General features: G+C 39.5%; 1 protein-coding gene and 1 long non-coding RNA gene across 2 annotated transcripts; one reads left to right on the top strand and one right to left on the bottom strand.

The window, feature by feature from the left end:
• Positions 1-4,578: 4,578 nt before the first annotated feature.
• On the bottom strand, positions 4,579-7,000 carry LOC145139481 (heat shock cognate 70 kDa protein-like). Its single transcript, XM_079073292.1, has 2 exons — positions 6,784-7,000; positions 4,579-6,194 (listed from the first exon to the last, which is right to left on the bottom strand). Exons 1-2 carry the CDS (start codon positions 6,998-7,000, stop codon positions 4,579-4,581), a joined length of 1,833 nt encoding a protein of 610 aa, XP_078929418.1.
• Positions 7,001-8,925: 1,925 nt separating this feature from the next.
• On the top strand, positions 8,926-9,564 carry LOC145136901 (uncharacterized). Its single transcript, XR_013720773.1, has 3 exons — positions 8,926-9,027; positions 9,251-9,339; positions 9,466-9,564. It is a non-coding gene; the product is annotated as an uncharacterized LOC145136901 (long non-coding RNA).
• Positions 9,565-17,625: the final 8,061 nt, after the last annotated feature.

Here is a 17,625-nt window from a genome sequence, read left to right as displayed (position 1 = left end):
TCCTTCCAATTCCTAATTTTGAGTGTATCCTTGGTGAGTGAATATATGGAAGCTTGGTGGTGACTTTGGTGGCTTTTTGTTGAAGAAGAAGACTAGTGAAGAAGGAGGGGTTGCTTGCAAACTTTTGGATCGAGAAACTACTCCATTTGGTGCATCTTCTAAAGCTATAAAGTTCATATCTTGATGAGTTTTCTTTTAGATCTCCATAGATGGTTCTTTCATGAACTTTTGTCCCAAATCTTGGACCTTTGTGAGTATGGAGTACTACAGGGCTTATTAGTTGTCCTTTCAATCATTTTAGGTCTTGTGGATTCATCATAAATGGTTAAATAATGGTCCCTTTCTATCCATGCAAGATCTTGGTAGTGTTGAGTGTGGATTAAGTTAGAGTTTCAAGGTTTAAACTCTTTCCAGCCATACAAAGGCTTAAAGACTTTGACTTTTTTGGTTAAGACGTTATTTGGGATTAGATCTGAGAAGTGGACTTAGTGGCTTAACCATTTAAGTCCTTAATGATGAGTTTAGGTTGTTGTGAGTACGCTGGGTGTACCCAGCTCATGCACAGCGCGTACTGCCCAAAGGTGGCGTACGTTGGGCATAGATCGAGTATGCAGAGCGTACTCAGATTGTTGACCGCCATTGACTTTTGTTGACTTTTGGGTTTTAGGCCATAATTGGACTACTAAGGTTTTTGGTCTTATTGGGTCGTTAGTTCTTTTTGACTTTGGGTCATTGTTAGGCTTTGGGCCTATAGTGGGCTTTGGGCACCATTTCGGATTTCGGCCTATTGTAGGCTTTTGGGTTTCTTCGGACAGGGCCCGATTGTGGTTTGTGACCTGAGTATTAATTCGGATACTGCCTGATGATATTTAGTGCGGAGGTTCCCCGGACTAGTAATTCGAGCATTTATCTGGTTGTTTTAGCAGTTTGAGGTGAGTCTTCTCCCAATGCTCGTGAGTCGAAGGCACCAATGTCGGCTCACTAAATTATATATGTAGGATGCTAGTTGTCTTTGTGACTCTTGCATGTTTGTATGAGCCTATATGGTAGAATAGTTGTATCTGTGATGACCAGCTAGGTCTAGCTGTTATTATTGCGTTATGTTGTTCATATGTGACTGAGACAGTTAATAGTCTCTAGGGTTGCTGATAACCCATTGGACGTTATGTTAGCCCACTGAGACTGCTGATAGTCTCCAGGGTTGCTGATAACCCACCGAGCGTGCTGTTAACCCACTAGGACTACTGATAGTCCCCAAGGTTGATGATAACCCATAACTGTTTATTTGTGATGTGCCGAGTGTGGTATTTTGGGGAACTCACTAAGCTTTGTGCTTACGATTTGTGGTTTAAATGTTTTAGGTTTTCTTATAATAAAGGAGGGGCACGACTCGATTGCATCGCATGAATGGGACCTGTGTACATGATAACTTTTAAATTATACTGTGATAAATGTCTTAAGATATTGTAGTTGTGATTTGAATAAATACTTAAAGTTTTTAATCGCAACTTTTGGGTTGAAATTTGGGGCGTTACATTTTTTGTTTAATTACAATTTATATTAGTGTTAAATTGCAAGGCTCCACTATACCCACCCCATCCATTTACTCTCCTTTCTTATCTTTCCCTCCACCACCATTCATTTTGTTGCCCTTCACCACCACCATTCACCATTTTTTGGTAATTCGAATGTAAAATAAATATTGCGGAAAGTAATTTCCTTGGGATACGGTTACAAGAGGTTATTGAGTCATTGTCCCTTAACTGTCATTGCAAAGTAGAGAAACTCAATTGTCTTTACGTTAGAGAGGGTCAAGGATTGTTGCAGAGCATATTGGATCTCGACTAATGGGTTCGTCGGCTCTTCTTCGAGAAGAGAGTTTAGAGGTGTTTGTGAAGCTCACGAGTTCCGGTAGTTATCCACTTTAATCAGCGGGGTAATTATTAACTCGTTATGGGCATAGGGAAAACGATGGGTGTGGGGATTTCACTATTGCCTCTACTCCCGTGCAGTTGCTTACGCCCCTATCCACATGTCTAATGCTTTTGTATTAATTTTGAGTGTCAATAATTTAAAGATTAATTTGTAAGAAAGACCTCAATATTTATAATTTTCATTTGACATTTATCTACCATATTTTGTGAGAGTGTGAGACATTTAATCAAGGTGTATGAATGAAACTAACTATTATGAATGCCTTCTTTTTGTTTTCTGCAAAAATGATCATTTTTTCATATATGGGTCATTTTGAACTTGTTCTTGATATTCCAGACTAACTAAAAATATATAATGTGTGTTTTTTTTCTCAATTGCAGTATATTTTTTTACCAGCCAACCCTCTTTTCTAATGTCAGAAATATCTATTTCAAAGTGTAATATCATTTTTTTCAATCAAATGTCTTATTTTTAACCCTTGTATCATATATATACTTTAGATTTACTATGTTTCTTTAATTTTTCATTAGATTTTAATAAAAAACGAAGTATTTTCTCGAAATTGCGGAATTGTTCATCGGACTTTTGAACTTATTCTTAGAATTTTTGAGTTTTATTTTTTCAAAAGTCATATTTTGAATCGATTAGTTGAAGATTAGTTGAAGATTGGGTGTGGATGGGGTGGGGATGGGGATGGGGCGGGAGGGGTGGTTGTCGGTGGGTGTGTGTTTATATTTTAGAAAAATATGGAAAACAATAATTATTAGTTTTCTAAAATTTTCAAAGTTGTTTGTAATTTTGGAAAACGGAAAATTTTCATTTTCGGTGAAAATTTTATAAAAATTGTTGAATTAAATTCGTTTTCAAAATTCTCATTTTTTTGGAAATTTTTTCTGAAAAACGACTCAGTTTTCCGTAACTAAATACACCGTGAGTAATTTCCAAACTAGAAAGTATTCGCAGTGGGTTCTTATGGGGTAGCTCTTCGGATCACAAAAACATTGGATTGCTTGGCACAAAATATTGAAACAATGAACTACAAAGAATTGGGTGGTTTGAACATTGGAAGCTTAAAAGCTTCTAACCTTGCTCTCGTTACTAAATGGTGGTGGCATAGACAATATATGGAAGAGGGTTAATAGATCTGTTTACTGGGTTAATTGGAGTTTAGGGGCGATTAGACAGATGGCCCAAAGGAGGTTGTAACGAGCAAAATCAGTCACTTGATTATTGACTTGAAGCCTTTCAAATTGATCTAAACAATCTCTTTACAGAAGCAATGACGCCTTTTTGTAATTTTGCTTAGCTGGGTGCTTTTTTGCTTAACTTGTGGAAAGACCTTCCTCACTTCAATGACCGCAAAGCATATCTCCAACCCATTTCCATTTTTCCTCCCAAAATGGGATAAGTATGTTTCATCTCCAACATACTTTATTTTTTACCTCATTTTTACTCTCAAAAAGTATAATCCTAACATATTTCATTCTTCCAACTTATATAAATTGTCAAACACACTCATTTTACTAATTTGGTTTTAACAAATATATAATCTATATTTTTTTCATTACAGGAATATTAAATAAATAAGATTATATTTATAACACTTAATTATAAGATTTTGTAAAATACGTTATTGTATTTTAAAATTTCAATATGTATTTAAATTTTTATATGAATTTGATAAACAAAAAAACAAACTTTATATTTATCATTAATTAATATAATTTAATACAAAACAAAATATAAGGAAGGAAACAGATGTTTTAGAGGCAATCTCAAGGGCTTTCTTGTGGGTGATTTGGACATATAGGAACAGTTACACCCTGCTCCCGAGTTGTAGCAAAGAAAAGAAGAGAAAAGAAAAGAAAGGAGAGAAAAGAAGAGAAAAGAAAGGAAAATGAATTTGTCTTTTTGTGCTCCCGAGTTGGAGAGAAATGGAAGGAAAGTTAAACATTTTGTTCTTTCTTTTCAAATCCGTCCAAATCGAAGGAAAGTTATGAGGGAAAGTGATCCTTCCACTTCCTTGCTTTAATGAAACTCGGGAGCACCAATTTCTCTTACTTTCCTCTCATTTCCTCCCATTTCCTTTCTTTTCTCTCCTTAAGTTGAACTCGGGAGTGGGGTGTTAGTGTTTAAAAGTAAGGTGAAAGCTCTGCCATGTTGGCTTTCGATGTTAAAGCCATGGCCTTTTTATGGCTTAAGAATATAACAGAGTGGGGAAGGCATATGATTTGGGAATTTTGGGCTGCTAATCCTCTGTATCTCAACATGTAACTTCTAGCTTATTGCTTCTTTTAATAAAGTCTTGCTGTTAAAAAAAACATCAATCAACAGATGCATATAGAATGCTAGTTTGTCAAAATACATATATAATAATATAATGTACCAAAATTAGATATCTTGCATGAGCAGCCGAAATAGCATCCCAAGTGAAAACATAAGCAACAAAAAATATAGCCTAACCCATCAACTGATCATGTTCATCTTTTTGTTCACAACTGAACAAATCGATACAAAATGGTTCTTGATTTAAACTCTTAAATTGGTTCGTCTTAAGAACTTCCATGTTACTGGTTAACATCATCTAATGGAAACAAAGAAGACCATAGAAGCAACCTGAGGTTAATGCCCATGATTTGATGACTAAAACGTGGGCATGCATACTGCCTCGAGATGTTCCTTCATGTGTTGAAGCTCATCAAGAGATGGAGCTTGGTTATGATCGAGCCAATTGGTGGTATAATCAACTGCCTTCTTCATTTTCATCAACCTCTCACCATGCTCCATGCTTTTTATCATATTCTTTATGTCGTATATGCAGTCGTCCAATGCATTGGGTGCAGCTGCTTTCTTCATGTATTCTTGGTCCTCCTGTTTGTACTTGTCAGCATCTTCTATCATCCTCTCAATCTCTTCCTTGGAGAGTCTTCCATTTTCATTGGTAATCGTGACTCTCTTCCTCTTACGGGTGGATAATATCTCTGACGTCACTGTTAGGATACCATTGTTATCTATTTCATAGCTGTTTCTGAACGTTGTAATTCCTTTTGGAGCCGGTGGTAGTCCTGAAAGTGTGTACTTCCCCAACAAATGGTTATCTTTGGATCGTGCTCTTTCACCTTGATACACCCTAATAGTTGTATGAGATTGGTTATCATGACATGTCTGAAACTCTTTTGATTTCTTGGTAGGTATTGGAGTGTTCCATGGGATCACAACACTAAATACTTCTCCTTTAGTTTCTTCACCAATGGACAAAGGAGTGACGTCCAATAATATTAAATCTCGAAAACGTTTATCACTATTACCACTTAACTTTGAGGCCATGACGGCTGCACCATATGCAACAGCCTCATCAGGGTTCAAGCTCTTGCATAATTCCTTCCCGTTAAAAAGTTCCTGCAACATACTCTGGACCTTTGGTATTCTAGTTGACCCACCAACAAGAATCACCTTTTTTACACACGATTTCTTCATCTTTGCATCGCTTAAACATGCATTCACAGTCGCAATACATTTATCGAAGAAACTCATGTTCAGCTCTTCAAATTTAGCTCGACTGAATTTCATGGAAAAATCAATCCCCTCATGCAAGCCATCTATTTCGATGGAAGTTTGAATACTGCATGAGAGAATCCTTTTTGTTTTCTCACAAGCACATCTCAGCCTCCCCAATGCTCTTTTGTTCCCAGTTAAGTCTTTATTCCATCTCCTCTTGAATTCCCTAACACAATGATCCACCATGCGGTTATCAAAATCCTCACCTCCCAAATGAGTGTCACCACCAACAGCTTTCACCTCAATGGTTCCACCTTTTGCAATGGTCAATAGAGAGACATCGAAAGTGCCACCACCCAAATCGAATACCAGCACAGTGATCTTGCGAGTAATATCAGACTTATTGTCAAGACCATAAGCAATTGCAGCTGCTGTAGGTTCATTGATGATGCGAATGACATTAAGTCCAGCAATAGCTCCAGCATCCTTTGTTGCTTGACGTTGCAAATCGTTAAAGTAAGCTGGGACAGTTATCACAGCATCTTTCACAACTTTTCCAAGGTATGCCTCAGCAGTTTCTTTCATCTTCCCAAGAATCATGGATGAAACTTCTTCTGCCGAAAATTCCTTCTCTTCACCTTTGTACGAGACAACAATCTTTGGTGTGTCAGCAGGCCCTTGTATGACCCTAAAAGGCCACAACTTCATGTCTTCCTGCACTTTGGAATCACTGAACCTCCTTCCAATCAACCTCTTAGCATCTGCATATACAAGGTTAATAAGCCAATAGCCAAATATTTTCATTGATATTGAATTGACAAAGTAAAATGCAACAGAAATTAAATTTGGAAACAATCAAGAAGTAGATATAACTAGCTAGATATATATATATATATATATATATATATATATATATATATATATATATATATATATCCCAGTTTCCAACACAATGATAACCAAAGCTCGTGCTTATAGTAAATGGTGTAATGTAATTAAACTGTTCCCAAATAACACCAGTCTTGATGTAGGTACGTAATTTGTTGTTTTCTTAGTTTTTCCTGAAACCCATGCATAGCTAAACCCATAAAACCCTAAAACCTAAAATGGAACATCTGGGCGGTCAACCTTGCTTCAAAGATTAGTTTATAACAAGGATAGAATGCTTCAATGGATTTGATTGTGCTTCAATTTGAAGAAATTTCATTCAGAAACAATCTTCTTAGGATCGGATGACGATTCAAATATATTGAACTCTTTATTACAATTCCTTCGGCTGAATATGGAATTTTCCTATACTTAATCATAATAAGATGAACAACATTTAAGAATAACGAGCAAAAGGCTTACCAAATATGGTGTTAGCAGGGTTCATGGCCACTTGGTTCTTGGCGCCATCGCCGATTAAACGTTCTGCATCACTGAAAGCAACACAAGACGGTGTGGTTCTATTGCCCTGATCGTTGGGAATGATTTGGATGTGATCATGCTTCCAAACGGCGACACATGAGTAGGTTGTTCCAAGGTCAATGCCGATCGCCGGTGCATCGTTTCCTCTTCTGTCCATTGCAGTCAAAATTCAAATTTCAAACTTTAAGTGTGTTTTCACTTTTCACGGTAATACAATACACGAAATAGGCGAAATAAGAAAGTCAGTATAAAATAAGAAAGTCAAACTGTATGATAAAAATTGTATAACATATAGTTGGAAACTATCATATTATACCAATTACAAAGAATAATTAATAAAATAAAATTTAAATTGATATTGTTAAAGAGAATCTGTCTATAACCATCTTTATCTTTACTATCTTATTAAACATATTGTCTATGTCTTGAAAATTAAGAGGTATACATTTTATAACACCATGTACATCTATTAAGCTTACAATGTAAACGTATACACGCACGTATCATTGTAATGTACAATCGTAGCTTCTTCTATGTCTACATGTGGAAAACCCTAATATCCTCTACACACTATCAGCCGTCGTTTCTACCAAATCTATTCCGTCTACCTCCTTACTTTCTTCAATCTCCGATAGGCGTCCGTTACCACCACCCTCGTAAAGTCGTCGCTATCGCCATCCTCCCGACGTTGTCGTTACCTTCATCGGCGTCTGCAGCCCCGCTTCTACCTTATGTCTAGATGAGAAACCCTAATTCTATCTCGCTGCCACCATCAACGCCACCATCGGACACTGTTAACTGCAAGCCCTAACCCTAGAGTGGCCCCACCATCGCCACCCGACATCGCACACCATAAACCAGAAAAAGCCCCCATCATGAACCGATTCCTCATTCCTCTTTCTTCTACACCACTATTTCACCCATAGCGCACCACCACCAATATTATGCCATCACACCACCAAATATTTCTATCTCTGTCTCCATCTGCTCTCGCACTACTTCTCCTGCGATGAACCCCTACACAGTCTCCGCAAATTTATTGGATCTGGTAAGTTGTTTGTCAGTTTGCTAAATGATTCTGGTATTAAATGGAATGAGTATGCCAACTTAATTAATCTCTCCAAGCACACATACTGCGCTCTGTTCTGATGAAAAATTTATGATTGTTCTTAATTCTCACCTTCTTCTTTTTCTACTGATTTTGTGTAAATTGGTTGATGTTGTTGGTTGTAATGTGTGGGAAGATCTATTGTAACCTAAGAGGGTAAGAGGCAAGAAAAATATATTAGCATTAGATGACAATCTGTCAATGTTTGAAAACTTTGATTCTTTGCATTTGTTTATTAGGCATTTGGGGAGGAAAAGAGCAAGGAAAAACATTTCAAACTGAACTTATTTTCCAGGCCATGGGAATTTTACCTGTGATCATGTCTGCGAGAGTTGGAATCAGAGAGAGCTGGTAAGATGGTTTTGATGAATGTTTTGCTTATACAAATTACAATTTTCATACGGTCGTTGAAAATCGGGTTAGAAATTTTACCTCTTTAACTATCATATGTGTGTTAAGTCTAAACTCTAAAGTGTTATTTTTTCAAAACTAATTGGTTGATTTTATCTTGTCGTTACTTTTGGCTTGTTTAAAACAGGGGAAAATGAGTTGCTTGATGATCAATGATATCGATGCGGGTCTTGGTAGATTTGGTGAGCTACAAATCTGATTGGATGAAAATAATGGTTGACTCTTGTACTTTCCCTTTGGTCAATTTAATACTTTAAATATGTTCATGAAATAATCAAACCAACATTTTAGATCCTTTAATTAATTATAGTTATACTATGGTTGTTCATAAATGAAATGAAAATTATTTTATTTGTTAATTGTTATTGTTATTCTGGAAACACTCAAATGACAGTGAACAACAAAATAGTTGTTGGCACACTGATGAATCCAACAAGAGTTAGCATTGGACAAGATCGGAGGATCGTGAAAACCTTTTATAGTAGTAGTATTTTTCATGCGACTTTATATAATTTATTTAACTATTCACGAGTTTAATTTCTTAAAATTGTGGAACAGGCAGCCTAACATCGACGATATCATGAATATTGTTTACAGAATGTACGAGAAAGATGGATTATCAAAGAACGATGTTATAAGCATCGTGAAAACCTTTCCTAATCAAGGTATGTATATTATTTCACAATCTTTACCATATTTTATACGACCATTTTATATGATCAGATTTTGAAAAAAAAACAATTTTAGTACTTCTTCTGATCGTATGTTTTCTCTTCACTTGATTTGAAATTGGGGTTTGAACCATACTGTTGCATTCATCATCCGTTATGTTTTGATAATTATTTTGTTTTGTTACTAACGTTTGATCCTTTTTCTATTTCAATTTAGGTTATTTGGATTCGAATGAAATGACAAATATGAAAGTTGGGAAGTACTTGCTGTTTTTTCTCTGTTTTAATGTGATCTTTCATACAGTGGTAATGCATTGAATATTTAACTTAATCTGTTTGATTTTACCCTTTTGTTAGGGTTTACGCCTTTTTCTCTGTTTTACTCATTCCACTTTAAATTAGTACTAAATACATCAATTTTCTTGCTTATAGATTTCTTAAGATCCACATACTTGTCCTGCAAATCTTGATGGTGATTGTGATTTGGACAATTTGGCTGAATGGGAAGGGGAATTTTTTCCTGGGCTTCCCAAAATCCAATACGAGGTAAGCAACTTAATAACCATAATCCCCATTCGAGTTTTTGAAATCTGGAATTTGCGATTAATCATTCATGGTTTATGTTAATTGTTTCGTGTAGGGACCCAAAAGTGAAAATGTAACATCCCCAACATACGGTCCAACAATTTCGTTTTGATTTATAAATAAAACTATAGTAATCCAAATCATCTCATAAAACATAAGTGGTAATATCTCAAAACATCATATCAAAACAGTGTATCAAAATCACATGTCCAAATATCAGAGTAAATCATCACAGGCTAAATGTTGTGGTGTGTGTGATGCAGTCATCCCGAGCTCTTCCCCTTACTAGCGGAAGTACCTGTAACCAAAACTGAAAACTATAAGCACGAAGCTTAGTGAGTCTCCCCAAACTACCACATACCATACACATAATCACATAATAACATACATTAGGCCTTTCCCGCTACAACGGGCCCCTCCCAGCATCGGATCGAAGTCCGGCATCGGGCCCTGCCCGACATCAGACCGAATTCTGGTATACATATAACATATCAACAAGCATATAACATAAACACATAACATAAACATATAAACATTCATCGGGCTTGCCCCGACATCGGACCGAAGCCCGGAACATATAACACATAACATATAAGCTAAACATTCCTCGGGCTTGCCCCGGCATTGGACCGAAGCACGGAACATATAAACATACACATGCAAGAACCACGAAGACATCAAGGATACAAACATTCCCCGGGCTTTCCCTGGCATCGGACTGAAGTCCGGAAACATACAACCTACATCGGGCTAACCCCGACATTGGACCTAAGTCCCGCATACGCTAACATACATAAACAGACCGGCATTGGTGCCTTCAACCCGTTCCTTTTGGAGGAAAACTCACCTCAAATGTCGAGTGAAGTAGTTGAACGTCTCTGCTCCTGGAACCGGCTCTACTCACGCCCTATACAAAACAACCCCTTAGATACAATTCCTTACATCAAGACCCCTTCATGGGTCAACCTTGGTCAAAGTCAAGGTCCAAGTCAAATTCAACGCTCAGTCAAAGTCAAAGTCAACAATCCGAGTTGACTCAACTCGTCGAGTCATCCTCCTGCCTCGCCGAGTTCCCTTGCTACTCGTAATCGTGGTAAAACGAGTTAACTCGTTGAGTCCCTTCACCGACTCGTCGAGTTCTACCTTGTACAGAATCGGGACAAATCGACACAACTCGTCGAGTCCCTCTCTGGACTCGCCGAGTTCCTTAGTCCGTTGGTACATCTTAATAGATTAAGCCCCTACTCTTCAGATCTAAGCTGCTTACTTCTCATATACACTGAAAATGTCCTTTTAAGGGTAAAGTTTCCAACTTTACCCATTAATACCTTTACTTAATGGGTTTATCTCAAACCCTAACTCCTTAGGACCTAGATCTTGGTCCACAAGCCATCCATACTCCAAACTAAAGCTTACAAACAGAGATCTAGACCCCAAACACTACATGAACACGTAAAGCTTCCACATTTCTCTACATGCATGGCCTTTTGGAGCTTAAAAGGCCAAAATGACACCCTATGGGTTGCATAGGGGCTTCAATGGCCATAAAGTTTGCACATTTATGCCATGAAAGACCTCCATGATTCCAGATCTGAAGGTTTACTCACTTGGGACGTCCATATCCCAAAGATCAAGCTTATTGGACCAAAAACCCAATAAAGTGGTAATAACGAGATCTAAGAAGCTACTAAGCAAGTTTGAGACTTGATTACCAAAAAATGATGAGAATGAAATGGAGTCTCTGGATCCACTAGCTTCTTCCTGAATCCCCAAGCTTCTCCTTCCTTCACAAACTTCCAAACACACCAAGATTCACTCAAAAGTGGCTCATAAGCTCACAAATGCATTAGGGTTTCTGAATCTAGGGTTTGGGACTTGGAGGCTGGAAATGAGGCCAGCAAGTGGGGATTAGGATGCTTAAATAGGGTGCAAAACCCCAAAATTAGGGTTTCATCCTGGCAGCCCTAGTCGTCGAGTTGAAGCTATCAACTCGTCGAGTAGGTGAGTTAAAATCCCGCGTCAATTCTGGTTTCTACTCGACGAGTTTAGGGATCCCAACTCGTCGAGTTGCACTACATAAATGAATAAATTATAATTAAATGCGTACCAGGAACCAGACGTTACAAAAAATCCGCTGGCGTATAAATGGTATAACCCCAATGAGGAGATTATTGGAAAGGAAGGGCACTTTGCGAGGGATTTTCGCCAGCCGGCCCAAGTACCGAGCACCAAGATTTGCTACCATTATGATCAGGTTGGCCATGTGAAGGTCAACTGTACATTGCTCGCCACCAAGCCGACGCAGTCCCCGATGCTAACCACTCTGAGGATCACCAATGGGCAACAAGGAAGGCGGGGCTCCCGAGGGCTCAAGGCTATGCTTTTCAGCTCACTGCCGAGGAGGCCAGGGCAAGACCAGACGTCATGACTGGTATGTTTCTATTTCTTGTTTTGTCGATTATTTTATGGTATGCTTTTGTTTATGTTTCCAATAGGTACATTCTTAGTGAAAATTTTGCCTGCTCTTGTGTTATTTGACTCGGGCGCGAGTCGGTCCTTTGTGTCTCGATCTTTTAGTAGGATGGAGTGTCCATTGCAGGTTTCTATCACCAACGAACACGAGGTTTCTGCATCCAAAGTGTATCAGGGTTGTGTACTGGAGATCATCGGGGTGCCTTATCCGACTGATTTGATCCCTATCCCCATGGTGGATGTATGTGTGATATTGGGAATGGATTGGCTGAGCAGGTTTGGTGCTATGATTGATTACAAGGGTTAGCGAGTGATAGTTCGAACCCCAAGTGTGGGAGAACTGGTCATCTACTGAGAGGGTACCAGGGTTGGATCAGGGTTTTGTTTGGCAGCCAGGGCTCGACAGTATATTCAACATGGGTGTATGTAGCAGGACTCGATTTCAGATGTGCCAGTTGTCAGGGAGTTTGTTGATGTATTTCTGGAGGAGTTACCCAGTGTGCCTCCCGAGTGGCAGGTTGAGTTCAGGATTGACCGCCAGGTGTGGCTCCAATTGCCAAGGTGTCGTACCGCTTGGCACGACTCGAGATGCAGGAGGTGTCACGTCAGCTTCAGAAGCTGTTAGGCAAGCAGTTCATCAGACCAAGAAGTTCTCCGTGGGGAGCGTCGATATTGTTCGTATAGAAGAAGGATGGTTCACACCGGATGTGAATTGATTACCAGGAGTTGAACAAGTTGACGGTCAAGAACCGTTATCCCCTTCTGTCGATTGATGACCTCTTTGATCAGTTGCAGGGTGCATCTTGGTTCTCCAAAATCGACTTAAGGTCGGAGTATCATCAGGTGACGGTGAGAGAGGAGGACGTGGAGAAGACCGCGTTTGGGACTCGTTATGGGCATTACAAGTTTGTGGTGATGCCATTTAGGCTCACCAATGCGCCTACAGTGTTTATGGATTTGATGAATCGTGTATGCAGGCCGATGCTCGATTGATCAATCATTGTGTTCATTGATGATATCTTGGAGTATTCCAAGAACAAAGAGCAGCAGCAGGAGCACCTTCGAGAGCTTTTGGGAGTATTGATGTGGGAACAACTGTATGCCAAGTTCTTGAAGTGTGAGTTTTGGTACGAGAGGTCTAGTTCTTGGGACATCTCCTTAACCAAAATAGGATTTTGGTCGATTCGGCCAAGATCAAGGCCGTGATGTAGTGGGAGGTTCTAAAATCTCCCTTAGAGATCAAGAGTTTCTTGGGTTTGGCGGGATATTATCGAAGGGTTATCTAGGATTTCTACAAGATTGTTGTACCCTCACTCGTCTGACAAGGAAGGGAGTAGATTTCTGATGGGGCCCTGAGCATCAGATTGCATATGAGATGCTGCGACAGAGGTTATGTGAGGCCACAGTGTTGACCCTTCCAGAGGGTGTCGAGGATTTCATCGTATTTTGTGATGCGTCCATCACTAGTTTGGGGGAGTTCATTATGCAGATGGAACGAGTGATTGCTTATGCTTCTCGGCATCTAAAGTCGCATGAGGCACGATATCCTACTCATGACCTGGGGTTAGGGGCAGTGGTATTTTCCCTCAAGATTTTGAGACATTATCTATATGGGGTCTGTTGTACCGTTTACACGGATCACAAGAGTTTGCGATATCTAATGGACCATCCGAACCTGAACATGAGGCAGCGCAGGTGGCTGGACGTGGTCAAGGATTATGACTGCAAGATCATTTACCATCCGAGTAAAGGGAATGTGGTAGTGGATGCCTTGAGCTGCAAGTCGGCTGGATCTTCAGTTGGGGATATGTGTATGAGGATATCCATTGATTCTCCACTTTTGGTTTTGATTAAAGGGGCACATGCAGAAGGAGTTAGGAAGGAGAATTGGAAGCAGGAGAGGATCATGGGCGAGATTGATAGGTTTGTCACCGATAGTCGGCGATTGTTGACCCGGTGTGGTCGGGTTTGGGTTCCAGTTTCTGGTGGGATCAGACAGATGGTTTTGGAGGAGGCTCATAATTCTTTCTTTTTGATACATCCGGGAGCCACCAAGATGTATCAGGATTTGAGACTAAGTTACTGGTGGCCGTGTATGAAGAGGGAGATAGCTTGGTATGTTGAGAGGTGCTTGACCTGTAGGATGGTCAAGGTCGAGCATCAGAGGCAACATGGCAAGCAATAGTCTTTGGAGGTTCCCATGTGGAAGTAGGAACTAATCACTATGGATTTTATCACAAAGTTACCGAAGACTGCCAAGGTATTTGATGCTATATGGGTCATCATGGATCGATTGACCAAGAGTGCCCACTTTTTAGCCATCCGGGAGAGCTCCTCGGCCGAAAAGTTGGCCGATGTGTATGTTTGGGAGATTGTTTCTCGTCATGGGGTTTCGTTATCCATTGTATCAGACCAGGATGTTCGGTTCACTTCCTGATTCTGGCAGAAGTTGCACGAGGAACTGGGCACGATGCTACATTTCAGCACTGCTTATCATCCGCGGACCGACAGTCAGAGTGAGCGGACCATCCAGACACTTGAGGATATGTTGCGGGCTTGTGTCATAGATTTCGGTGGGAGTTGGGATTCCTACCTACCACTTGTAGAGTTTTCCTACAACAACAACCATCACTCCAACATTGGTGCCCCGCATTTTGAGCTACTATGTGGTCGGAGATGTTGTACCTCATTTTATTGGAGGGAGGTGGGTTATAGAGTCATGGGAGGAACTGAGGTAGTCCTTCAGACCATGGAGCTTATCCAACAGATCAGGCAGAGACTGCAGACAACTCGGAGTCGGAAAAAGAGTTATGCCGACCGGCGCCGATCGGAGTTGGAGTTTTAGGTTGGCGATATGGTACTACTGAAGGTCTCATCCTGGAAGGGTGTGATACGCTTCAGGAAGAGGGGTATATTGGGTCCCCGTTATATAGGACGGTTCCATGTGATCGCCAGGGTAGGCAAGGTGGCCTACCGGTTGGATTTGCTAAGTGAGCTCAACCAGATCATCATCACTTTCCCTGTTTTGTAGTTGCGGAAGTACTTGTTGGACGATGAGGCAGTGGTCCCCTTGGATAATATTCAGGTTGATGAACAACTGAATTATATTATGAGGCCGGTAGCAATAGTGGAAATAAAGATGAAGATTCTGTGCAACAAGGAGATACCTTTGGTAAAGGTTCAGTGGCAACATCGGAAAGGCTCTGAGTGGACCTGGGAGCCAGAGGCAGAGATGCGAGAGCAATGACCGGATCTTCTTCTGCTGGATCATCTTCTACAATTCTTGACAAGCCTTCGTCTACAATAAATATCAAGCATGATGTCCCCTTTGCCACGGTTCTCCTCTATATGGTGGGATGTTGATCACCCGGATTGCACGGTCCTTTGGCATTCTTGAGAAGCATGAAGCCATGTTCTTGACAATTGAGCCTTAAAAAGATTTTTCTCCTCTTCTGTATAAAAGGGCTCAAATTGTTGTTGATAATGGGTTTGGTAATTTTTCCACTCCCGATGATACTCCCCGCAACCAACCTAGTAGACGGGTAAGACAGAGAGGTGGTGATGCCGATGAAGGTGATCCTCCAGAAATCCGGACCGAGGACGAGCTCCCAATGGACCCATACAATGTAACTTTGAGGCAATTCCAAGACAACTTGGTATGAGGTGTCAATTATACGAATATGAGTTTGGATTTCATGATGCAACAAATGAACTTCAATTGACCCGATGATTTTCCAGCTTCATATCTGTATGTTCCAAGTTGGGAAGAGCTTTGGCGGGAGCGGAATGGAGGAGCTAGTGGAAGTGGAGGCGGTGCTTACGATGATGAGGAGGAATGAATGATTTTTATCCTTTTCTTGCAAGTGGATTTAAGACATTTTTATTTTGTGTGGTTTATTTTGGTTTATTTTGGTTTGTTTGCTTTGGTTGTTTGTGTTGGATATTTATCTTTTTATTTGGTTGGTTAATTTGTTTCCTAGTTTTATCACTTTTCTTTCCTTTAGATTCCAAGGAATTTTTGAGTCCAAGTGAGGGGTAATTTTGGCAAAAGAATGATATAGAAAGATTAGAAAACGGCAAGAGAAGCAAGAGTTGAGTATTTCGAGTGTTATTTTGCGCGAACGAGTGAAGAGTCATGTCACTGAAATGTTTATCTTTGGAATATTGAAGAAATCTGCTGTATACAACACTTATTTGTGCCATTTCATTCTCAACACGACGTGGTACCCTACACCACGACGTAGTGTCACAGTCAGAAAACAAAAAAAAATTATTCCACCAAGCCCACCACGACGTGTTCATTTTTACCACGAGGTGGTGCCTTCTCGAGTCAGATTTCGAGTCTAATCCTATACATTCTGAAGTATAAATGTCCAAGTATTTGAGTCACGTTCCACAGCGGTCAACCATTTCCGTTTCCACAGTTTTAAGCAAGCTATCCTACACACATGCGACACGATTCACGATGCATCTTCTATCCCAGGGGAGTCTGTTCCTTTTTCTCCATTTTATTTTTATGTTTTTCATAGCATGCAATGGGGGCATTGTATGAATTAAGTGTGGGGTAGGGGTATATTGCATTAGAAAAAAAGCATTTGATTTTTCAAAAATTTGCACTGCTAGTTTTCAAAATTTGCATTGCTAGTTTTCAAAATTTGCATTTATATAAACTTGAAACAATAGTTTAATTTAGGAAAACCTAGCTAATTAAAATTTTTGCTAGTATTGGATGGGATGATCCGAAGAGAGCCTAAATGTTTACCCGAGCCAACACATGTTATAGTGTATTTGTGGCTACCCATTTCCTAGTGAAAAGTCATGAGGTATGAAAGGTAATCTGGTAGCTTATATGATGTAACAAGTTCTGCAGCTTGTACCTGAAATCTATCCGGGAGAGCTTATGTAGTCATTGCACTTAGACTAATGCCTCTAACCAATAAAGGTTGAAGTTAAGCTCCTTGCTTAAGCATGTAAGACATTGAGTGAAAAAAAAAAGTGAGATAAATTAAAAGAGAAAGAGAGAGAGAGAGAGAGAGAGAGAGAGAGAGAGAGAGATTACCAAAAAGTTGCAGACAAAGTATGAAATCCAAAGATCAAAAATTCTGAAGAAATTATAAAAGTTGAGGATACAAAAAATCAAACAAAAAGGTGGTGAATTCAAAGAATTGAAATACAAATATCAAAGAAGAGATGAATTCCAAAGAGCTCCATTGTGGTATCAAGTTGTAATTTTTCTAGAATTTATGTATACTTGGTAGTTTAACCAAAAATACCTTGAGGTTAAGAAATATTTCTGGGGATGGATTCGTATGGTTGCAAAAATGAATTTCGTATAAGCTAAGGGGAGAAGGTTCATATGGATTGTGAGTATTTAGGAATGGGAAGTTTTTAGAAATTATAGACACAAATACATGCATTGTGGTCTTGGGATAGTGGTTGGGGTTGAAATGGATTGTTTTATGTGATATTGGTGAATAATAAAAATCAATTTGCTTGGGGGCAAGCAAAGAATAAGTGTGGGGTATTTTGATATGT

Source organism: Lactuca virosa, chromosome 9 (genome assembly GCF_052849685.1).
Source record: "Lactuca virosa cultivar CGN04683 chromosome 9, Lactuca_virosa_CGN04683_v6, whole genome shotgun sequence".
Taxonomy (NCBI): Eukaryota; Viridiplantae; Streptophyta; class Magnoliopsida; order Asterales; family Asteraceae; genus Lactuca; species Lactuca virosa.
This window is presented reverse-complemented; position numbering and strand designations above follow the sequence as displayed.

Bases quoted from the DNA above. Each gene is read 5' to 3' on its own strand.
- LOC145139481 (XM_079073292.1), bottom strand. From the start codon at position 7,000: ATGGACAGAAGAGGAAACGATGCACCGGCGATCGGCATTGACCTTGGA. The intron at 6,195-6,783 runs GTAAGCCTTTTG...TTGTATATGCAG, and splicing joins CCCTGCTAACACCATATTTG to ATGCTAAGAGGTTGATTGGA.